This window comes from Hippoglossus stenolepis, chromosome 2, assembly GCF_022539355.2.
Source record: "Hippoglossus stenolepis isolate QCI-W04-F060 chromosome 2, HSTE1.2, whole genome shotgun sequence".
NCBI classification, from domain to species: Eukaryota; Metazoa; Chordata; class Actinopteri; order Pleuronectiformes; family Pleuronectidae; genus Hippoglossus; species Hippoglossus stenolepis.
In genome coordinates, this window is record NC_061484.1 from 3,131,145 (window position 1) to 3,156,314 (window position 25,170).

At 41.9% G+C, this 25,170-nt stretch overlaps 1 protein-coding gene across 5 annotated transcripts in view; it reads right to left on the reverse strand.

Annotated features, from left to right (window-relative positions):
• Window positions 1–25,170, reverse strand: part of sh3pxd2aa (SH3 and PX domains 2Aa) — a 106,847-nt gene that overhangs the window by 69,069 nt on the left and 12,608 nt on the right. For 4 of the 5 annotated variants that reach the window (XM_035178041.2, XM_035178031.2, XM_035178024.2 and 1 more), the window contains exons 3-5: window positions 5,888–5,963; window positions 3,467–3,543; window positions 1,318–1,409 (exon numbers count right to left, since the gene is read on the reverse strand). In XM_035178041.2, the coding sequence (XP_035033932.1) occupies window positions 1,318–1,409; window positions 3,467–3,543; window positions 5,888–5,963 (245 nt within the window). Of the gene's footprint in view, window positions 1–1,317; window positions 1,410–3,466; window positions 3,544–5,887; window positions 5,964–25,170 lie in introns of those variants that run through there. The other variant, XM_047343347.1, reaches the window with a different exon arrangement.

The following is a 25,170-nucleotide window of genomic DNA, read 5'->3' on the forward strand; positions in this document are numbered from 1 at the left end:
AGGTGATTTGGGAATAGAGTAGAAAGCGAGAACAGACAGAGAGGTAATGAGCTTACAGCCATCGGTGCAGCATTTCTGGGATTCGGCGTGAAACAATAACATGCGAGAGAAGCTAACATTTAGAGGATGATGCACATGTATGAGGAAGTTGTATCTGTCAGATTGTAGGCAAAATCATTACTGTGGTGGCATCTCATTTGTGAACCCGCAATAATGTGGTAATTTATGTCAAGAAATTATATTTTCAGCTTATTTCTTGTTGAGGAGAAGCTGCATGTCGATATACACTAATCAAAATACAAAGTACAACTATGTTGAACATTTTGTGGTAAAATTGAGTCCAGTATTTCACTGACAACTAAACCTCTTTTCACCTGGAAATCACCACAATGAACTTATTGTGCTGTGTGTGGTTTTCAGCTGCAGAAACAATGGTGCACACACTGTAGCCCCTTTCAATGCAGATTTACTGAGACATATACCAACGACCAGAGCTACATGCTCTGCTTCAGACTCAACATGAAGTGGAGCCAAAGTGTGCAGACCTATGTTTTTGTTTCTCTGCTCTGAGTTGTTTAAAGCTAGGGTTGGTAATCCCAGAAAAGCCAACAAGAACAGGCTACACTTTGAAAATATGCAACCCATACATCCTACACCCTCACATCGGCGCTCGCGTCATAGCAACGCACCTAAACCTCACAAACATGCACTGACTCACGGCTGCTAGAAGATGACTTTTCCAAGACTCGCTCGCTAACTTCTGGCTATCGTCTCTTCTTTCATTTCGTCCAAATGAAATCGATCTGTCATGTTTATTACAGTCCTGCGAGGTCAGACACTGGCTTTTTTCCAGGTAACTTTATTAATTGGTTATTGGAAATAAAAGAGGATTTCATCAAATAAGATATGATGTTTTTGTGAAACAAATTACCAACCCTTCCTTTAAGCACCTATGTGTGATTCATGGGATGTGCACATGTTCTACACTTTAGATTTTCAGCTGCTCAAACAACAAGCTTCACCTTTGAAAAAAATACAGAACAAATCCACAATTAATTTATGACGGGCTAGAACACAATGTAACAGCAGTGCAGGTAGAGGCGAGCTGGAACTAATGTTTTGGTTTGTTTTTTCCCCAAAAGCCAACATCACAAACAATTACTCTTCCTTCTCAGTCAAGTTCAGCCTGACTCTGCCACCACAGTAAAGATGGTGTCACTGCAGGACAGCAACACATAAATCAGAAGTGTGACGAGTCCATACTTCCAGTGTGTACATGTGTTTGTGTGTTCAGTATGTACAGTATGTGACACTCACTCCACTGGGGGATTGATGTCCTCAGCTTTCGTCTCAAAGAAGCGCAGCACTTCCTCGCTCTGAGAAATCTGAGGGGGGAGTCGCACCAGCGCCTACAGAGAGAGACGGGAGAAGAACGGTGGGTAAAAAAGCAGCCTACGATCAAAAAATATGATTTTAGTGAACATAGGGCACCCTGGTGTATCAGATGTTAATTGAGTCTGCTGGAGTGTACTAAGTAAATGGGCAATTGTTTTCTGCCACATGCACAATAAAAAGTGTAAGGTGAGAATATGTAAACAATAATAATAATAAATAATGCATTTTACACATGTACTAACAATAAAAAAAACAGCAAAATATCAGAACATCAATGCAATAATATATAATAATAGGCTAATAAAATATGTATAAAATAAACGATAGTAAGACTTAGAATAAGTAAGTCTAAAAATGTGTGCTTTGAGACGAGATTTGATGGTGGGGAGAAAGTCAGTGTCACAGATGGCTTGTGGGAGAGAGTTCCAGAGATGAGGGCTGCACAGCTGAAAGCTCCAGACCCCATGGATAAGTGGGCAGGAGGAGCAGTGAGGAGGAAGATCGGAGAGTAGAGCAGTAATGTTTTCACAACTTGTTCCACTGCCCACCAAACTGCCAAGGCTAGTGCAACTTTAAAAATCGTTGATTACTTAAAATGTGAGGGTTTGTTTTCCTCATTTTTAAAGTAATTGTATCACCGTTTTTCGTGGAAACAACTGCATCTCTGTCGCATTAATATTTATATTAGCAAAAAGGTAATCAAACTATTGATCATAGAAAATAAATGTCTTCACTATTTAAGCCATTCTTGTTCCTCTGTACTCTCCCTGTACGTTCACTGACAAAGCCAAACTACAGTCAAAGAGAGGATCGTATGTCTGGCTAACCATGTATATTTAATGATCTAGCCTGCTTTCACCAGAGGCATAGCTCATGTACAGTAGCGGGGAGCTGGACCATGAACATGTGTCACATGGACACGGTCGGCACAGACCCGAGCTCCCTCCATATTTCATTCAATGGATCCTATATTATTGAAAGAGCCTTGTGGTTGTGATTGAAGAGTCCGTATCTGGCTTTGCATCCACAGCTGGCTGGACTCACCATCCCGCAATCTCCAGAGATTCTGGGTAATTACTCTTCCTCTCTGTTGTTTGCCTCATAAACAGGATGTAGGAAGTAAACAGTGCGACAGGCTGCACAGTGCTGAGGTAAGAAACCGGCTCGCTACAGCAAACTGTAAACATTAGAGCGCTTGGGGTCATTTGGGTAATTAGGAAGCTGGTTCCCGTTTCATAAAGCTTTGCTTGTGCTGGGCTACGGATCGAGTTCATTTCAGATGTGTATAATTGCTTTTGGTTTTTTTAACTTCTTTTGGTCCCAATTACCAAGCTGATACTGTCGCTAACCTTTCCTAATGCAGGCCAACGATACTGCTGCCTAACTGTGTGTATTGAGACAAACACATTGACTTTTTGCCAAGAGGAAGGAAGGAAGGAAGTGAGGAAGGCATGGCTGAGGAAGAGATCTGAATCCAGGATAAATAAAAACTTAATAAGGGAAGTTAACAGGAAGTGATAAGGCGAGTCTCCCTTGAACTAAAGAATGGGAAAGGCCATTACGTTCAAGGATGCTAATTTGGGGGAGAACTTCCTTTTTTCTTTTCCCTGACTGTCTCAAATGAGGGGATGAGGTTATTAGTGTGTGGGAATTGGAAATGATGGAAGACCTCAAAGTCTGTTTCATGATGTGCAGTGGCAGAGAAGTTGGATGCACAACTAGGTCGCTCTGCTTCTCTAAATGTGGCGCACGTGACAATAAACAAAGCTGCAGTCGGAAAAGATCATAAAGTTTTCACTGCGAGTCAAAGTGCCTCACTGCCTCTGAAAACCAACGTGTCACAGCAGATTAATTTAAGGCTCAGGAAAGCACTAATAAATATTGTAGCTCCTCGACGTGAGCACCATGTTAACTTTTTTCACGTCCACAATTGTGTCTAAGCATCAGACTCCACGTTTAAAGCATGTGAAAGCACGGTATAGACTGTGACTTCTGACCCCTCACAGGCTGGGGGACATTCCCCAGAGTAAGATGGGGGAACTGAAGGATGTTTATAGAAAGGCCTATTTACCCTGCAGTAGTCGTCGATGAAACGCAGCCGCTTCATGGCCACATCTCGCACATGACTCCTCCGGAACAGGATCTTGCCTGGGGTGAAGGAAAGGAGGGAGAAAGTACAAATGAAGGTAGGAGGTGGTGGTGATTGATAAAGGAGAAACTATTTATATATATTTATCATAAAGTATCTGACAAATGCACAAAGCACCTGCCGAAAAACATCATATCTGAGCTGATTTCACAATGCAGACTGCAGTGTGTAATACCCTATCCTGCCGGGAGATGGTGGTAATGTAGGGTGGTGATCCTTCATCATGGCCAAACCAATCTCAATCCCACACTCAAAGACCCAGCTGTCTGTCCCCCTATGGATCCCATGACCTCTGTCTGTGACATGGCTTTCTAAATAACAAATAGGATTTATTCACACATGGGACATGCATGTTAGGCCCTCCTCTCATCCCACACATTGGGAACAATAAAGCCCACCACCAAGGATCACAGGCCCCTATACAAACTGCATGCACTTCAACCTTCCGGAGGATTTCTTGCATTATCAGCTCTTTTTTACTAAAGTAATTCTACAAATAACAAACCTTGTTGATGACGGACAATATCTACAAAGTATGTTAAGTGTGAAAGGACAACTTTCAAAAGAGACTAAGGGGGAGTTTTTACCAGACTGGGTATTGTTTTAATAACTTCAAATTTGGAATAAAATCTTCTTTCATTTCAACACTTTGCTGATATATAATCATATGTAACCATGTTTTTTTCTTTTCCTTTTTTAGCAAAAGAAGGAAACATTCAATGTAAAATGTTCTCTTTACACATGCAAAATGCTCTATGACTTTGCCTGAATAAAAAATGGGAAAATTGAGATTGAAAACAGTAGCTATCTTATCATAGAATAACTAGAAGGTAATGGGAGGTTTCAATACAAATCCATTTCATTTGGTACCAATAAAGGATTTTAATGTGTGTGGTTTGAATGTCTTTCAAATTTCTAATGTTTTTCAAATCAAAATTTTAATTCTACTCTCTAGTTAAAGCTGAACCTTTTTTTTCATTTTAACTTGACTTCAGATAAAAAATTGGTCAGTCAAAGAGTCAAAGAGAAATAATTTTAAGTTATAAATCCAACAGTATCAAAATGTCGACCATAATCTTGCCCTTGTTGGTGTAACTTGTCTAAGTATGTCACATGATCACATGTCAGTGCTGGTAATGACAGATGAGAGCTGTGACGCATTAGATTAATGTCCTTGTCTAGTAGTAATAATATTCCATTTTGATGCATGAATGATGTTCGATTAATGTGATTACTGCATCAGCTATTAGTATTTTCATGTGATAAAAACATAATTATAATGATAATTTTTTTAAAAAGTGCATTTGATTACTGATTTGAAAAACTAATCCAAATGCGCAGTGTTTGAATATTTTTTCACTTTTCCATCCGACATCAAACAAGCAAGAATTAAGTGATTTCCGATGCATGTTTATCACAAACATTTATCTGATCTATTGTCCTGCAGTTTATTGGACTACATGTGAGTCAAGTTTTTCCTGAAACAAGTGTCCTTAAACAAACACTTAATAATGTGTGAATCTGGCGCCAGGGAAAGGATCCTTGGTTGGATTCCAAACTGTTCTTTAGACGTGAGTGCGTGTCGGCGAGAGACAGACAGATTCAAAGGAAGAAGAGCGTTTGAGGGTAAGGAGCATTTACAGTAGATACTGGGATCATGTGTGGGCCACAGGGCTTACACAGAGCATAAAAAGGAGTATTTTGCTCCCAGAGCATTAATGAATAAACAGAAGTCTGCATGACAAACATATAGGTGCACACACATATTTACACAAGACATCAGTGTGATTAGCAGAATCACTGTCAGCCCTTCTGCCCCGGACACTGAACTGCCACAAACACCAACATCGATCACTGCCTAGCTGTACTGTAGGTCACCATGAACCTGAATGTCAGGCAACGACTTGCAGCAGGAGAGATGAGCATGTGTGGCATGACTCAAATCAATACCACGACATGCACACGGTAAATCACACACACACACACACACACACACACACACACACACACACACACACACACACACACACACACACACACACACACAAAGACATCCACATAATAAAATAAATTGATGCGTACATAAGCTCGACTCCAAAAAACTTCACAGAAACACAAAGACGCACGGACATGCAATCAGCTGAGATTTGAAAGTCACAGATAACGCCCTGTTAGCAGTAAGATAGTACACACACACAGCTATACTATATACACACAAGCACACACACATGCACCACAGGCAGGCATCAGTAACCAGCTCATATTGACGCTAGCGAGTGCCAGCCATACATTATTAATATGGGAGCCTGTTCAGATAACTGGAGCTCAGGAGCAGGCTACTACCTGGGAGAAATGGAATGATCCTCTTCTTCGGGTCTTTCTGCCCTCCCTCAATTGGGAACTTGTCAAGTATCTGCATCTGCAGAGGGAAGATGAGAAAAAAAACAGTTTAGGTTTTGTAGCTTTAAGTTTAATTCTCATCATGTTAGGAAAAAAGCGTATCTGGTTTCTTTTTAACAGTAAGATAAGTCAACAGTGAATATCAGAGTCAATATTAAGTATAAAGCTGGAGCCAGGATGCAGTTTAGCAAAAGAGAGAGAGCCAATTCAGATGTTACTATATTTAACATGCATATGTTTTGAATTAGGCTATTGAGGCCTGCGATCCATTTTCTTTGCTCTTTATAATTACGCAAATATTAGATTTTTTCTTTGAATGGTGATTTAAATTATTGTCATTTTAGTCATTTTTCTCACTTCTTAATGCGTCCAAGGAAAAGGGGTTACGAAACAACATAAAAATATAAGCATTCATGTTGTCATTGCCTAGCAGTGTTCTCGCGACTTAACCAGCTTAGCATCAACTACACTGTGTACACAACACACCATCTTGTAATCACAATCCCACAGATGCCATGTGAAGGTGGAATAAGAAAGGTGCATTTCTCTATAGTAGAGAATAATTCCTAGTTCGCACTACACAATGTTTAGCCCGATTTACCAGTTGCACACAAATTTCGGAGCCCGCTGACAAAAGCTCTACATCAGAGTCAAATCAGCGTCAGATCGGTAGTTGCCTATGAACTTTTCAAAGACGCGGTAAAGGCTCACCAACATATCACCTCCTCCAACTAGATTTCTAAAAGGGTTAATATCTAGACAAATCTGCGACAACTACAGCCAATCAGAGCAGACCAGAAATAGTCAGGGGTTTCTCCTGGTGAAAGATCTGTAGTATGTCATGTGGTATGAACTCACAACGACTGCAAGACAACCAATCACAAGGCAGCGAGTGCATTATAAATAAATTACTCCACCTATTTTAATCTCGAAAAGAAAGGCTTAATATGTGGCAAATATGGCTCCCAGAGATGACTAAGAAATTCTTTACTTTCCATTTTTTAATCTATTTTTCATCTTTTGTCTTCAAAGAGGATGTGCAGCACTTTGGGGATGACGACCCTCATATTCACTTAATCCCAAACCCACATGAGTGTATCACACATATTCCAAAAATCAAATCCTGTCAACACATCTTTTGTCCCAAGGGCAGCAGGGCAGCGGTGGGTCGGTGAGCCGAGGGGTTCGCGGGAGTCAAACGAGCTACGATTTATTCATAAAGCACAGCGACACCAACATGATGAGAGGAGAAGTGCTGACACCGGAGTTGGAGGTGCAGGAAGAAGGCAAGAGAGCGAAAGAGGGATGATGGCGAGAGAGAGAAAAAAACAGAGAAAAGGTGGAGCTGAAACAGGGAGAATGAAAGAGACGAGGCACACAGAGAAAGAGAGATGCAGCAGAGGGCAAGGGGTGTATATGTGTGTGTCAGCCCTATTGTGTTTACCCAGTTTCACCCTTCAAATAAATCATTCAAGAGAGGGATTACAGAGAAAGTAAAAGGAAAGCAGAGGAGAGATGCAGAGGAGCAGCAGACGTACTGTACTTTACAGCACTGCAGCAAACTGTTTCCTACTGTAATCAGAGATGGAGGAGCTGATGAAGAGAGTGCATGTGTATGTATATGTTTGTAAGCATAGGGGGATGGGTGTCCAGTAAGGAATATGATTAAAGGAAAAAGGAGAGAGGAGAGAAGAGACATCAGTTATGTCTGTATCTGATGGCCAAGGGCTGAAAGAGACCCTGGGGAACTAAGTGAGCAAACAGCCTGGTGGGGCTCCGTATGCGTGGGGACAGTGGGACAGACTGACACACACGCACACACACACACACACACACACACACACACACACACACACACACACACACACACACACACACACACACACACACACACACACACACACACACACACACACACACACACACACACACACACACACACACACACACACACTTTATCAAATCCCCAAAGCACCCTCCTGACACATGGTTCCCTAGATCCAGTTCTTTCTGTCCATCTGTCAATCCGCATCCACCTTTTTATTGAACTCCTGTCTTCTTTTACCTGGTTCCACTTGGCTGGAGAGTTAGAGGACAGCAGAGAGAGAGAGTGGGAGGGAGGGAGAGAGGGAGGGAAAGTCGACACTTTAACAGTCTTGATCCAGATTCATGGTCGACGGTGGCTCAGGAGGCAGAGCCCAATCGTCCACTCATCAGAAGGTCGGTGGTTTGAATGTGTAAAGTGCTTTGAGTGGAAGAACTATAAAAATTCAGACCGTCATCTCAAAGACCCCCAGACCCCCAGGTCCTAGCCCGAGCCCTAGAAGATCTTTTCATAAAGCTGCTGGCTTTCTGCATCAACACAACAAGCTCTGCTGCTGTGGTAGCACAAAACTTGAGGCAGGCCCAGCTGTTTGGGCCCCCTCAGATGCTGCCTGGGACAAAAAAATCCTGCTGAATTTACAACCCACTGTGCCAGACACCCAGGGGTGGATGGATGATAGACAAGCAACTTAACATTTAGCAGAGTAGCACATGTTAAATTTGTAGCCCTTATTTAAAATGTGACTGCACCCTTTTTTCCACTCTCTTAACCAAGGTGAATGATGAGGTAAAATATGAGATGAAGAAAAGGTTTGTGTGGTTGAGTAAGTACACTCTATACGTGTGTTCATGTATGTGCAGGTGCTAGAATTGGAAAGGACAGAAACACCTCTGAGGCTTGTCAGCTCTCGGCTCATTCTTCTCATCATCTTCAATTCACTTTCACCAGCTTCCTTTTCCCCAGACTTCAACACTCAAGCACCTCCCCATCCCATCCCGGTCCGAAATGGCCCACTTGGATGAAGGTCAGCTCATTATTTAAAACAATCTCCAGTTGTCCAGCTAGCCCTGAAATACACGCTTTCCTGACGCTACATTGACAGATTCCTGGCAAGAGGAAGTGTGTTCGCATTCCAACAGGAATTGTGGGATCACAGGGAGAGAAACTGGTGAGAGCAGGTGGGGCGGCAGGGATCAGGTGACGGAACCTGTGACACAACTGCTCGTTTTCCATGCATGCATACCCACTGCACGCTGCATAGTGAAAGCTAAGCACCTCACTTCCTTCACTTGTAATATAATAAACACAGTCATCAGTCAAGGTGGTAATTCTCAGTCCCTAGAATGTCGAACCAGAGCGAAAAGAGGAAAAAAGGAAAAAAAAGCTCATGCAAACCGTTGCTCCACTTCCCAGACTTCACTTCACTGTCTCCTTGGTAACCAGCACAGAGATAGTGTGAAGAAGAGTTGCGAAGGGACGTGATTGGATGGTGCTGTGCAGCACTGGACCACTGGTGTAAATGTTGGGAGTCAGGTAATAAAAAAGCAAGAAGATGAGGTTCTTTTATCTCTCGTCAGAGTGAGTACAGATTACTATGATGTAATGTTTACTCCACTGTCCAATTCATACTTTCTTCTCCTGCAGAGCTCCTACACATAACATCTTTAGGGAGAAGAGGATTCTGTCTATGCTTTTTGCATTCAAAACTTAATTTCAGGTGATTAAAATGCTGTACTACATTGTTCTGGTTTATAAGTTTAGCTTAAAACATAAAATATAATCAACAAAATGAAGCCCCTTTCTGTGTGTTTGATAAATTTGAAAAAAATGTGACGTTGTCCTATCTAAATATATAATCAAGGGTATTTGTAGAGCTCACTCGTAATATGTCTTTGGAAAATGTACCCACACCCAATGTGCATGAATTAATCATTTTTAAAAAGACATCCCAGGATATTCTGACCTGCTCCAAAAATACCTGAAAATAATTAAACTCTATCATAAATGCAGTTCACCAACATAGACTAAAATGGATATGAAACACGAAGAACTGCAGTTCAAGAATCACTTGTATCAAAATAATTTATAGCAATGGTTTCACCTCAAACAATCCCAGCGTTTGGCTGGGGTTCTGCTGAGAGAGCCAATCCCCATTAATAAACATTTATGAACATAATTCACAGTTAAATCAACAATGCCATAAATGAAGCACATAGGGAGGAGGGGTGGTGGAGGGAACTGTGGCAGCATATAGGGCATTGGCATGAGGGGCATCAGCAAAGTAACAGTAAGTGTCACACAAGGGAGAAGTTCACATCTAACCAAGCCTTAACCAAACTGTGTCCAAACTAAACTGAGTCTACACTTATTCATTTGGGTACGAGACATACTGGCAAACAGACCTGAGACCAAAGAGAATAGTACAAGGCTTCAACCTAATCTGATTAGACTGATTTGGGCTAGACCCTAATCATGTCCAAAGTCAGCTCTTGGATCGTAGGAGTCCACCTGGAAAGGTTTCACATCTGCGGTTAATGATTAGCTTTAATGCTAGCTGTTATGTTAAACTGGTAAACTGTTCAGTGGATAAGAGTCAGAAAACAGTCAAAAAGAAAATTGAGGAGATGCCTTTGGCTTGCATTTTTCCAACCTATAATTCAAAGTCAAACAATAAGAAATCTACTATGACATGAAACAGAGGAAAGCAGCACGACTTCATATGTGGAGGGATAAAAAACAGGCTATGTCTGGTACTTTTGCTTATTAATTACCAAAATTATGAATTTATCATTTAATTAACTGATCAACTAGTTGTTTGAGCACCTGTCTTAGGGTCAAATCTCAAACAAAGCCAGGTATAATTCTTATTTCCAAAATATAACTTTATACAAGAACACTGATCAACAAATCAACACAAAATCCACTTCAAGGACAATATGAAGTATATAAATATAAAGTATAATCCACAGTTATAGTCATTTAAAACAGGGACAACTCAGGGCCTGTGTTGAAAGAAAGAGTTGAACAGCAGCTCCGTCTTCATATCAGGCACATGTGCTAAGAATAGAGCCTCCATATAAGGAGCTGTGAGAGTCAGTTGGCATAAACTTAAGGGATGCCATACTGTTATTGTGCAGTGAATTGATGCCTCACTTCCTGTTAGTGGTCACGTGACAGCGAGGGTTTACCCCAGGCTTCACAGCAGTGGAACAGAGTGGAATGGAAATAAACGCTCGTGCATTGAACCTCTGGAGCAACTCATGACCAGCATGACAAGGAAGCCATGTGATCTTAGTCACTATCACCACGGCATCGTAGTGATAGTGACTGAGGCCACGGACCCAGCATACGGTTCTCACTGAAGGGAGGACGTGACAAGGTCACTGCTCTTGCACTTGTGTTTGCAAACAAACATCAAGTTAATGATAAAACCAACTTATCTCCTGTCTCCATGATGTAAACATGTTGCATCAATTATGTTCCATCCATTAGCTCCCCTCTTCTGTCTCTAAGCTCCTTTTCCTTTTGAGGGACAGCAGCTCAGGAGGAATAATGATGCAAGAATCTTTGACTTCTTTGACAAGAAAATTACAGCGATTGAGCCCATCTGTGGTACAGATCAAACTTTACTTTCTCTATCAGCTCAGATCCTAAAGACAGCAGGACAGAAACTAATGGTGCAGATGAAACAAGTCGAAACATGCCGGCAGTATTTAGTTTCAGAGAGACAGATGTCTGAGATGAGCTTGAGGGGGGAAGGCGTTCCTTTCCAGCCACAATCAGTCACAGTTGTGCCTCTAAATATAAACCAACACCCTGGCAAAAGCTCTGCCCAGGGTTGGCACATTATATATGGATGGAACATGAGATCCTGGTATCATGCATCTTATTTTATGCAGTGAAAGCATGTGTGGGTGTGGATTGGGCATCGGGTTTGTCTAAAAAACTGGGGAGTTACTTTTCTGGAGATGTCACCACTGTGGGGCTCTATTCCCCATGTGGCGAGCCAGGCTCCCCTTTGTTTCAATAAGTCAACAGGTGCGGGGATGTGGTAACTTTTGCCTGTCCGCAGTCCCTCATTCGTCACTCCCCAGTATCAAGCTGCAGAGCCCGCTGTTGCCTTTGGAACAGAGCCCTGGGGATGGGCTTTGAGTGTGAAAGACCCTTAACGTAATCACATCCCAATTTCTGGAGGGGCTGAGCCAAAATTCTATCTTCCTTTAAAACACAGTGGCATCTGTTGCCGTATGAGTGATATGAGTCAGATGGTTTCATATCAATATTCACACTTTCCCCCAATGGTGTTGTACAGGAATATGTGTTTGCTGGGTTACATTTTAGGGCTGAAACTAACGATTGTTTTCATTACTGATGAATCTGTCGACAGAAATGAATTAAAAAGGTTCATCTCAATTTCCAAGTTTACAATGTTACATCTTCAAATTGTTTGTTTTATCCAACCTGCCCCCCAAACCAACAGAGATTCAATTTAAAATGATATGGCTGTGGCAATATTGATTTTTTTCCTTACTGCACAATGCCATTGATACTGCTGCAGTAACCGCCAGAAAATATAAATACATTCTCGGGCACTGTAAAATAATTTTAAATGTCTGGTTCCACTTGTTGCTGTCTCTGTGTCCCTTCTTGATCCTCACCAGTCTGGTTTCAAGGGAGGCCACTCAACTGAGGCTGCCCTCCTTGCTGTCACTGAGCAACTTCACACTGCTAGAGCAGCCTCTCTCTCCTCTTCCTCATCCTTCTAGACCTTTCTGCTGTGTGAGACACAGTGAACCACCAGATCCTTATTTCCTCCCTTCAGGATCTGGGTGTCTCAGGCTCTGCACTCTCCCTGCTCTCATCCTACCTCAAAGACCGTACCTATCGGGTAACTTGGAGAAGATCTGTGTCAGAACCTTATTCACTCACTACTGGGGTCCCTCAAGGTTCTGTCCTGGGTCCTCTCATTTTCTCTCTGTACACCAACTCTCTCTGCTCTGTCATGCACTCACATGGCTTTTCCTACCACAGCTATGCAGAGGACATCTAACTAATTCTCTATTTTCCCCAGTCTGAAACACAGGTAGCAGCACGAATATCTGCCTGTCGGACTGACCACTGACTCAGTGGATGTCCGCACACCACCTGAAAATCCACCTTGGCAAGACCGAACTACTTTTCCTTCCAGGGAAAGGCTCTCCCACCCCTGACCTTACTATTACCATTGACAACTCTGTGGTAGACCCCTACCAGACTGCAAAGAATCTGGGTGACACTCGACAGTCAACTCTCCCTTACTGCCAACAGTGCTGCAACAACCAGATAGTGTTGATACATGCTGCAGGAGAATACGTCCCCTTCTCACTCAGAGATAGCAGAGGTTCTGGTCCAGGCCCTGGTCATCTCACGCCTAGACTACTACAACTCCCTCCTGGCAGGTCTGCCTGCTAGTGCTATCCGACCTCTGCAGCTCATCCAGAATGCAGCAGCTCGACTCATCTTCAACCAACCTAAGTTCACTCACACTACACCAGTCTTCACTCCCTTCACTGGTCACCAGTGGCTGCCCGCATTCGCTTCACAACACTAGTACTTATGTACCATGCTGCGGAGAGATCGGGCCCAGTCTACATCCAGGACATGGTCAAACCTTACACCACAGCCTGTCCACTCCACTCTGCATCGGCCAATCGGCTTGCTGCTCCCTCACTGCAAAGGACACCTAGCCACTCAACAAAATCACGACTGTTTGCTGTCCTGGCTAACACAAATGGTGGACCGAGCTCCCCATTGACATCAGGACAGCAGAAAGTCTACACATCTTACACCTTGGTTAAGAAGATGATGGTCTAATAACCATGCACTTATGTGAGTTGCTTTGAATAAAAGCGACAAATAAATGATATGTAATATAATATGTAATGTGGTAATTTGTTACAAACACCTCAGAGACTTCTGACGTAGCACCGGGCCGGCAGTACCTCTGGGGGTGGCTCTCATTGCATCGTATGACAGCCAGTGCATAGTCCTCAGATGTGTTGCGAGAGTTTATGTTGCATTCCCCGGACCACACTTTTCACACAAAGTTCGAGATCTTTTATGTTGAATAACAATTTTGTATCATCGTGAAATATATAGGTTATAGTAGCCTTTATACAATGCCAAAATGCTTTGTATACAATATAAAAAGTGAGTAATGTAGTAGAAAGTGTGGGTGTGATGGTGGGTATGACATGTATGTACAGCTTCCACATACATACACATCTGCACATATGATCTTACAAAAGTGAAAGCTGAGTCAAGGGCAGCTTGACAAGCACAGTCAGTCTGTAGCTACGCAAAAAATCACAGGATCATCTGCAATGCATACATGCTATTGTCCAAAAACTAATGCTGCCCCGTCTGCTTAACAAGCCCCAGCCTTTATCAATAGGACATGGCCACGCCGATGAAAATAAAAGAAACAATAGATGCAGTCGCTGCTGGTCAAGCTAGCTTCCAGAGACAATATCCTGCTGCCACCACAAGAGGGCAGTAACTTACAAGATAAATGCAAACACATAGTGTTGCATTCTTTATGGGATCAAACAACATGAAGGATATAATTTTTTGTTGGTATTGCTAATACGAATGTCTATTTTTACCTTTAATTGGTCTAGCACTACTTGCTTTGCTTGTGCTGAGGGGCATGCCACTGAATTTATAATTGTAAAGCGTAAGCCAGTTTGCCAAATGTGTCAGTTGTGTTAGCACTGTGTTGGAACAAAACCTTGTCTGTGGAAGGAGAACCTTGGCAGGCAAATGCAGGGTTTTCAAAACACTGGAACAACCCATATCATTTGCTCTCTCCAACTCACGAGTTCAGCAGAGGTATCGGTGTTGAAGTTCAGACAACTGGATGCTTAACTCACACATACGGTCATTAAAAATACATTAATCAAAGAGATAAAAGAGCATAAGCTGTGAAGAAACCATACTGCAAACTGCAAACATACTGTGGGTAGAAGAGAATAATAATTGAGCAGGCATTTGCTTTTCAGCTCACATACGGAAAATGAATGGCATTAAGCCAGAGATGACTATTTTTAGTTCACAATAATTTCAGTTTTGAAGGCACGAGAAACATGAACAGGGCCACCAATCTTTTTATTCTGTGAACTTTGTGCCCAAAGTTTAACCTCTTCTCATATTTAATAGAAGCACTATCTAAACGTCCGGTGGCATTTTCAGGCCATTTACCTCCTCGAAAAACAGCTTTGCTTTCCCAAGCAGCTGCAACCTCAGTGTGAGGAAAAGAACAGTGTCAGCTTACACACTGCCGGCTTTAGTTTGGGTTTAGTAAGTAGGCCAGCCAACTTACAGTTCACTAGAAGGCAGAGAGGAAGGGCTCTCACCTGTGCCAGGGTTCAGGACTAACAGAGTAACGCAGGACCTAATTTAGCCACTGTGACGGCCTCAAGAGTTTCCATCCTGAAAGCCAGTACAAACCTTGGGTAATTTGGCCAAACCACAGGCTTTCCCAGATGGGGTGAATCAGTAGTGCCCTGCCTCTGTGTGTGTGTGTTTGTACTTCAATTTTTGTGAAGGCCAGTTAGGTGAAAAGTGAGGATATTTTGGCCAATTTCTGACACATCTTAAAAGAGCTGTTTAAGGTTTAAATGTTCAAACTTCACCACTAGATGTAACTCAATTCTACACACTGAACCTTTAAGACTAGTTGTCAGGTTATGGGTTAGTTGTCAGGTTATGGGTTAGGGATAGGTTTAGGTTGTGTGAGAGAGAGAGAGAGAGAGAGAGAGTTAGTGATCAGTGCAGTGCAGTGCATTGCCTGGACCAGACTTTTCAGGGCGTGAAAGGGAAAAAAGAAGTGAGGTTTGGAACATGACCATGAGTGGGTTGACTGAAGTAAAGATGGCATGAAAGAGGACAGAAAATACCAGAAAACCAGAAAAAAAAGTGACTTCAAATAAGCTGCTTTTCTGTCAAGTCGAGTTATTAAATGACAGAGAAACTGGAGCAAGGTTGAAGGTGTGTGTTAATTTTACATAATATGTCGTGAAGGTGAAAATACTTTTGTGGTGAGCTACTTCATAAGAAAAGTATAGTAGAGTACAGAACAGTACTTGAGCACATACTCAATAAATGTAAGGGGACACTGTGACTTCCTGTGATGCCCCCAGGGAAGGAAATAAAGCTGAATTCAAAAGTTATTCCTTTCTCCTGCTTCAAATAGCAGTTTTGTTAACCAGCTAGCTAGCCTGTTAGCAATACATGTCTTAAAATCTCAACTTGAAAAGAGGGTCATTTGTCTGTGTAAATTATGTTTTTTTTACTTTTTGGCTGCTTTATTGTCTAAATGCAATACTGCAACAGGAGGCCGAGCATCAGAGGTCCACTGTAGACTATATCTAAAAATGTGTTGTATCCATGGACCACATAAAAATACTAATAGTAAAAGTATATCAAAAAAAGAAATGCTAAATAAAGCTGTACGTGAACCAAAATGCCAGCAATCCTGCTACTCTGGTTGTGGAAATGTATTTCTTTGCATTTCACATCCTAGCTTTATCCTGTTTTGTTTTCAAATTGCATTGTTGGCTAGTTTGCAGTCACACACGTTTTGTGCTTCTTAATTTGGACAAAATCGGTTCTATAGGGTTCATCCTAGGGACCTAGGGGCATTCAGGAAATGTCTGGGGGCAACGGGGAGGGGTTCTGTTTAAGGCGCCTTTACACCAAAGATTCCCAATAAGATGAGAACTTGCAATCACTTGTAAAAGAATGTGGTATTCAATATTAAAACCTGCCATTTAACACAAATGTAACTAGCTTCGACAGTGTGTTGTTTCTGCCAATGGCCCTTCACTTCATTGTTTCTGTCAGCTTTCTGGAGTGCTGCTCCGTGCATGTCCCAGTATCATTTATACAAATTATAACATGGCTTTTACTGTGTCTTCTTGGAAAATAGATGCTCTCTTCCCTGGTATTCCCCATGGAGAAAATGATGAGGTCTACTACACATACTATATATAATAACTGTTAAGTGTGGTTTTATAGGTATGACTGCCTGCATACAATACAACTCTGCCAAATTCAACAGACTATATTCATAATGAATGTAAATAAACACATTTCTCCAAACATAATACATAAAACCAAACACTTGCCACCTGACAAGTTGAGCCACAGCAGCACCATCACCTCTATTCCAGCCGAGACAGGGGAGTAAACTTATCTCTGCAGTGTTGTTTCAAGGTTTTGTCCAGTCATTAACTTTTAAATGTTATGAAACATATATGAATTCAATTTACCAGGTTTAACTTGCTCAAAATAGCACAAAAAAGGCTATTCTCCATTCAAGAATTCACTTTAATGCTTCTGTCCTATTTAATGCCTAAAGTTCAGAATATGTTTTATATGTGACATATAGATGCATTATAAACATAGAGAAACATTTATTAGAATAATTACTAATTATAACCAGGTCCACGTCTAACTTGCATACAAGACATGTGTTTGTAAATAATGTAACACAGAATAACATACATCATAATAATAAGAATATTATTTGTAAAGTATAAATTATGATAAGAGGAATGATTAATAATAATCTTAATATTCAGGGATGAAGTTAGTCTTCATTTTATTTGATGGGGCGGTTAGGTACCTTGAAAAAAAGATAACTGACTCTAAAAAGGGAGAGAACAACTGCTCTAGAGGCTAACTTTCTACATGTAAGTGGTACCATAATACGCTATAGGCATTTAATTTGAAGGTCTTTTATTTCCTTCCAAGCTTTTCTTGTGTCTGGACTGTACAATGTGATCTGACTGAAATGGAGATGGAGAAAATTGGATCATCATATAACAGAACAACTGCCTGGATAACCAGGAGAAAATCCAGTAATGCATCTCAAATACACCGAAAAATGCATGTACTTGTACACAAATTCATACAGACACACACAAAAGAACTAAAAGCAAAGCATATGCACTTGACCCTGGGAACATCCAAGAAAACAGGCTCAGAGGAGACCAACGAGGGGACGGTGGTGACGGGGAGAGGGTGGGAAACAGGCAAGGTTTTCTCAAGAGACAGAATGGTGGGGAAGGGAGAGAGAGAGCTATGTGACCAGTGGGGGCGAGAGATACGCTGAGAAATTGTAGGGATGAGATATGAATGAAGTGCGTGTGGTGGTGGGGTAGATGTGATAAGTCTGGCATGTGGAGGGAAGAAAAACCAATAGGGAAGAGGCTGATGGAGGCTGCAGAAGGAGAGGTGATAGACACCTGGATTTTGCACAGAATTCCAGTGGGAATTCTCACCTCTTATCTCTGCATGTCTCTATCTCAGATTTGCCTTTTGCTTTTTCTGTCTAGTTGGCATTAAATGCCTGTGTCCAAGGCATGCTGTTCACTTGATGTTTGCTCAATCACTATTCATTAACCTACAGCAGGAGAGGCGAGGCAGGACACTGAGTGGTCCTTGACTGGTCACTACCACCGATACTGTAGATAAGCAGAGGTAGTCTTTGTATTTCAGTCTTAAATTCTGCACTATCAGCTAGAAACCTTAGGGGAGGTTTGTTTTGACCTGTTTGGAATGCCAGATGGGTGGGGCTCAAGTCAATGGGCTTGAGATGAGTGGCACGAAGAAGCACTTCATATAAATCATCTTTCATAGACAATAATATGTAGGAAAACCAAAACCTTAAGGCTGCTATGTGTAGATTTTTCTTGAACGTTTAGGTTCAAGTTGACCACTAGTTAGACTATGGAGCAGTGTATTTATGAGTCAGCCTTGTTTCGTTTTGTATTGCGGACAGACACAAGGATACACACATATAGCTCGATTGGTTAGGCAAAAAAACGATATCAGTAATAATCGCAATATAATTATAATATATAATCAATAGCAAAATAACTAAAGTTCAATATATATTGATATGCTTGCATTGTCTGAGCACAGTTAGGAGTTATAACAGACACACTCTCAGATTTATAAATATGTTTTGCTGTTTATCAAGTGTTTCCCAATGTCTGCCCATAAAGAAGAGTTTGAAACCACAACTGACCAAAAATCTGTCTTTAAAGTTAAAAGAAATAATAATGTGATAATTATTGATAATGACTGATATGAACATTTTTATTTTGATATAATTTTTTTGTCACATCGTCAAGCCCAGTACACATTCCTGTCAGTCGCACGCTATTCCACTGGAGCAACGTAGTGTCAACAAACACAAGAACTGCAAGTTAACATGCATCAATGTCAGCAATCAATGATTTTGAAATATGTTAAATACATTGAACACATTTGCAAGAACTCAAGAATACACACAGTGTGTTTTGTTGTCTAACACTGTATTGTTGAAATATTTAATGTCTCAATATGCTTCAAATACATTTCTTGTTGAACCTGAATAATAATAATAATATGGTTGTTATTACTGTGCAACAAGGAAGCAAGGAGGAACTGATTTCATCAACTGACGTCAATGTGACATCTTTTCTATACACAGTTTTCTAGTGTTCAGGACATGTGAAATATTTCTCCTTTTCCTTGGTGTGTCCTTCCAGATCTGCAGATAAATAACTGCAGATTCACTTCATACAGTTTCCTATTCCTTTTTATCACATGCTGCTGATACCATCTGTCATTCAGCTATTCAGCAGTGCGAGCTCTGTGCACAAAAATAACCAAACATACAGAAAAGACAACCCTGGCCTCTCTCATCGAGATATACAGAAGGAATATAAAATAAATGCTGTGTGATTTATCAGATGAGGAATAAAGGTAGCGGCAGCTGAGCTAGATATGTAATGAAAAATAAAATAAAACCTTGAGCATCCTCTCTGTTCGAGGCTCAGTGTGAGGCAGAGCTGCCGCAGATATCTCGAAGCACAAAGTCGAAGAGTTGAAATGTTTCTCTCCTCCCCATCTCGTTTGAGTGGAGGAGTCCTTGGGCTGAACACAAACACGAGGGCTGGCCAACCAAGCACAGAGAAAAAAACAAGACAGAGATGGAGAGAGTAGCAATAGCGTAAGTCTGTCCACTGTCACATACATCTCCAGATAACAGGCAGCAGTGCAAACACAGGACACAGACAGGGGAAGTGAGGAAAGGCTCACACACTCTACACTACATCTGTTCAATACACTGGATTTGATCACCACCCACTTAAAAATGCACTCAACTTTACAGAGTTCTTCCAAAAAGGACATGAAAATGCAGGGAGTAGGTTTGATAGACACTTTTTCATGAACTCCCAGAGCCTCTTCCTCAGCCATCATGCCTTTACATGCAAAAGGCTGCCAGCCATGGGAGGGCCTCTCATCTCCACCTCACCACAAACAAAACAAGACCAGAGAGGAACTCACTTAACACTGCAGTCAAAAACGAGTGATCCAGACCTGTCTGTGCAGCTCTGATATAAGGAGTTCAATCTCCGAACATGTAAAGTTCTTCTTTTTACGTTTCTTTCATGAGTGAACACTTCTGACTTTGTCCACTACCTACTCTACTTTTAGCTCTATTTGAGCTTCATCAACTTTTGAGGGAAATATCTGGGTCTTCAGCTGCTAAATGTGTCACTGTGTTTACTAGCCTGTGGTTAATCTGTCCGTCTGCAGTTTGGTGCTGCAAAGAGTCAGTTTATTAGAAACTTCTCATTGAATCTCCCTGCTGAAAACAGGCGGATGTGAGTGGACTTTCTTTGTAAATGAGCTCACAGATGCCAATTAAACTAAACTCAGTGAAAACACCAGAGGGGCTCTTTTTCTATTATTTCATGTCAAATCAGTACAGTTTCTTTGTCAGCCCTCCTTCATAGTCACCTTCCAGTCACACTGGTGTGTTTTTTCAAATGTCCCACATATGACTGTACTGTGCTCATTCATCCTAAATTTAGCTCACTCTACAAATCCCTTCAACATAGTTGTGGGAAACCCTGCACAACCCACCCACCAGCCATGAGTCCAGTGAGGACCTGGGGTCTTATTTATAAAACAGTGCGTGGTTTTCATACTAAAAGTGTACGTGTGCACAAAAGCCGTAAATGGCGTACGCAAAAGAAAATTCTGATTTATAAAACCGTGCGCACGCACACCTGAACGCAATGTTCACTTTATAAATCACAATCCACCTGGAAACATTCCTACGTGGATCTGCCTTCAAGTCCGCCCTCCACAAGCCCAGTTTCAACCATAAATGGTCAATGCAAAGCACATCATGAATATTAAATTATGCTGCTGACCAATGGGTTTCCACCGTGAGTCCTGACAGTTTGTTTTTATAAATCCCAACGTTTGCGTGAGAAGTGGCGTACGTATGTTTCAGGCCCCGTTTTGTACATACGCAATGGTTATAAATGAGACCCCTGGCACGTGTGGTCCTGTCAAGTGCCCAATTGTATGTCACATGAACGGGTCCTGTGTAAGGCATGTAGGTGTCCTTCCTCTGCCTCTCCGCAGGGGCTAAAAAGTATGTTTCCCTCTCTTTTCACACGCCCATAAAAAATAAAGCAGTCCTTTATCCTCGACCTGAAACAATGGGCTCTCTCATTCAGTTGAGTTACAGTACATCCACAGAACACCTCAAGGACAGGGAGGCTGAGCTAGTGGCCTGGCTATTCAGCAATTTATCCTCGAGGATGGCATACCGATAATGCCTTGTGGTCTAGACATATGTTTCCATAAAACAGCCTACTTAGACAGTGACCTTCCTTTTAAGGGACCACAGCTACTGTATAATTTTCTGCACTGAATATAAGCGGCTGTTTGCCGGAAGCCTGCTGCTAGCATCCTCAGAAGCTACTTCCCAAAAAGTCTGAACATCGACCTTGAGACTGAGTCACTGAGCAAACCAGACTAATATCATCTTCTGCTTCTTCAAAGATACACTAATCACTGAAAATTTGATGTTTGAGAGATGTTTCATTAAAATCTCCCCAAAGAAATATTCTGTTGCTGTAGGGAGACTCGTACAAGGGCAGACTCGTAAATAGGAAAGAGATGGTTTCTGAAAACCAACAAAAAACCCTCGTAAAAAGTGAGTCAGAGCATCTTCCGGGTAGTGACTGGACCCAAGGACACAGTGGGCACAATCACATGCTACTCGGAGGTACTTTAAACATGCTTCTAAAGGCTATTTTGAAATAAGTGACCCTGAGGAAACACAGTATCTTCCCCTTCTTCCATCTGCATCATTAGTTTTGTCAGCATCAACAGCCTGAATCTCAATCATGAACGCCACAAGTATTGCTGTCGTTCTCATTATCATCATCACTTTCAGAAATTTTATCTCTGTCCTCCTCTGCCTCGTTATCACCACCATCATCATTATCCCACTGTTACTCCTCACTGCTCCTCTCCTCCCCAGCCCTCAGACTGACCTGCTCCTCCAGCCTGTCCTGCTCTCCTCTCCTCTGATGAACTCTGGCAGCCTACTTCGGAGAGGAAGCGCTGTTTGACTCACTGGTCAGATTTGGCTGAGACAAAACCTACATCAGTGTACAGCAGCCGGGAAGAGCCAGTCACATCCTGACAAGGAAGATGAGCTGTTCGTAACTTGGACGAGCAAAAGAAATACCGGTGGGAGGAGGGAGCAGAAAATATGTGGGTTATGATATGGGTAACAGAAAATGCATGCAGTGTAATGAAGCGACAGTATACAATACAATATGTGTGTAGACGTTGCGGGTATGAGTGTCATGTGCGGGTATGTGCCTGTTTTTGTCCTGCACATCACCGGGGTAACTATGATCCAGCAGGGGAGCGAAATAAAGAACTAATGGAAGGTCCATGGCAAAGGATGGCAGAGAGAGTGGTGCTACTTTCTCCTAAAAGAAGTGGACAAAATGACAAAATGGCCCCCCGCAGAGCAATTTTGGCAACATTTTGAATTAATAAAGTAATTTTACTAGCTGTAAATGACACAGGAGGCCACTAAATAGTGCTAATATGGCCTTTATTATGTATACTTAAGAAAATTCTCAACACTGCTGTCTTCACACAGAAGGAAAGCATGTGTAAAGTTTTTAACTTAAAGGTTCAGTGTGTCAAATTTAGTCACACATTTAGTGGTGAAGTTGCATGTTGCATCTGAATACCCCTCACCTCACCCTCCCCTTCCAAACATAAAAGAGAACCTGTTGTAACCTTCAGGTGTCATAAAAACTCAAAAGGTGTTTAGTTTGTCCAGTCTGGGCTACTGTAAATAACACGGCGGCCTCCGTAGAGAGGACCCTCTCCTGATGTAAATATAAAGTACTTAAGTATAAAGGGCTCATTCTAGAGTAAAGAAAACAACAATTCATACAATTTAGAGGAAAAACACGAGTGAAAACATCATTAGGATTATTTTATATTCAATTTATGCCAATAGATCCCTTTCACCTAAATCTTACACACTGGACCTTTAATACATAAGGACACAAATAGACGCTGAGTGGTCAGTGCTACATCCAGTACATCAAATGACTTCTTGTGTGCGTCTGACATCAAATGATGCAAGTTTCATTGTCTATTGACTTCTTCATCTGTGACTTCTATGTGTATGAAACCTCTTCTTCATCCTGAAATATTTGTATTCTTGCAGTTTTGCATGTGTTTCTTGTTAGAAACATCATCGCTCAATCACTGTAAATTTTCCAGAAATTCTCCAGCTGTACTCTCACATGGGCTCAGTTGGACTTTTCCGTGACATTTTACTAGGGGTTGGCAGGAAAATTTCCGGGGAAATATCGGAAGCAACTAACATTTGCAAATGCAGTGCATGTCTGAAAGCAGCTTAAGTCATTCAAAGCAACATCTGTGGCCTCTATCATCTTGGCACCAGGCTGGAACTAGGACCAGTGTGTTTCCAGGAAGACAGCTTGTTCTACTAGGACATAGTCTCCAGCAGCCTTTGCTCTTTGTCTCCAACAGTTTCCGAGCAGCCATCCATGTATCTCTCCCCGAGGGTTAGCAGGGCTGCTGAGAGCAGCAGGGTCTGTGCACCAGATAAATGTTTGGACAGGAGAGGCTCTAGGTTGCTCTGAAAACAATAGGATCAAACAGGACCATCAAAGGGATCTAGCGAGATCAAACCAGGCAGAGAACTTTACTATCAGTCCATATACCAGCAGAGATGGAGGATTAGTGAGTATTAGAAAGCTCATCCATCAGTATTGCCAGTGGAAGTTTTATTCACACAATGTTACAGTGCAAATGGAAACATCAAAGAACCAAGCAAAGTAAGCATTAGTGCTGATGTGTTAGCGGTGATATATTGCTGTATGCTTTAAAAAGGACATTTGGTAAATCCCAGAAATGTGTAGCAAGGGATTTTCACAATAGAACTCACTTAAAGGCAGCCTGGCCAAACTCTGCCAGACTTTGGTCATGCGAGAGCCACTTTCTTTGACAACTCAATAAAGCGCAGGCTGACTTGGGTGACCTTTTCCCCGCACCATCTAACAAAGCTAACAAAATCAATCTTGCCGCTCCTAAATGAGTGACGGACTGATTTTGTGCCAGGACATCCATGAACCATCTAGGGTGAGGGGCTGAATATCAGTGGGAAGACACCATTCCATGCTGCTCACCTCACCTGTCTCTGACTTGTCTAGAATGGGGGCACATTCAGCTATACTTCACTTGCATTTCACTATTTATATTCTACCTCTGTCTCCTACTCCACAATGGGAGTAATCAGTTGCAAGGGGGAGTGTATTTTCCACTTCACACTGCCCCACTGGTTATCAATGGAACCTTTCAGAAAGGACCTTTCCTCCACTGATTGAAACATCATTTCTTGCTGAACTACAGCACACTAGCGCTATTGAGAAGTGCCCCCTATGAGTCTCTCACTACAGCCTTTTCATATTTACTAGTGACCTGGAGACCTCTGGGGCAACATAAGGTATCAGCTTGCAGTGGGCTGAGGGTGCAAGGGGCATAAATGCATCCACACAAACATTCACTCTGTATGGAACAGCCAATCTGAGACACAGAGAAGGGTTTTCACTTCACCTCCCACTCCGTTCCAAAATAAATAAGTACAGAAACTTTAAACATGAGAGTAAAGCATCAGAGCCAAGTCAAGAAAGTAGAAATAGACTTCATTCATATAAGACTATAGTTAAAGGCTCTGGCCGTCAGAATAGCCAGCTCGGGAGAATCTATCTGTGGTCCACAGTAAAGCATGGTACATAAAATTGACTTCCATGTGATTTTTTTGCTTGTACTATAAAAAAGGCCTGTCAGCTCCCTGACGTTTTGAGGGCAAGGCAGAGAAGAGATGAGAGAGGAAGAAGGGGAAAGAATGAAAGAAGGGTGGAGATATAGACAGAGAGAGGAGTCTCTGCAAGGCTAAGGGATACAAACCATGCCTCCCCTGCTCCCCAACCAATTACTAACA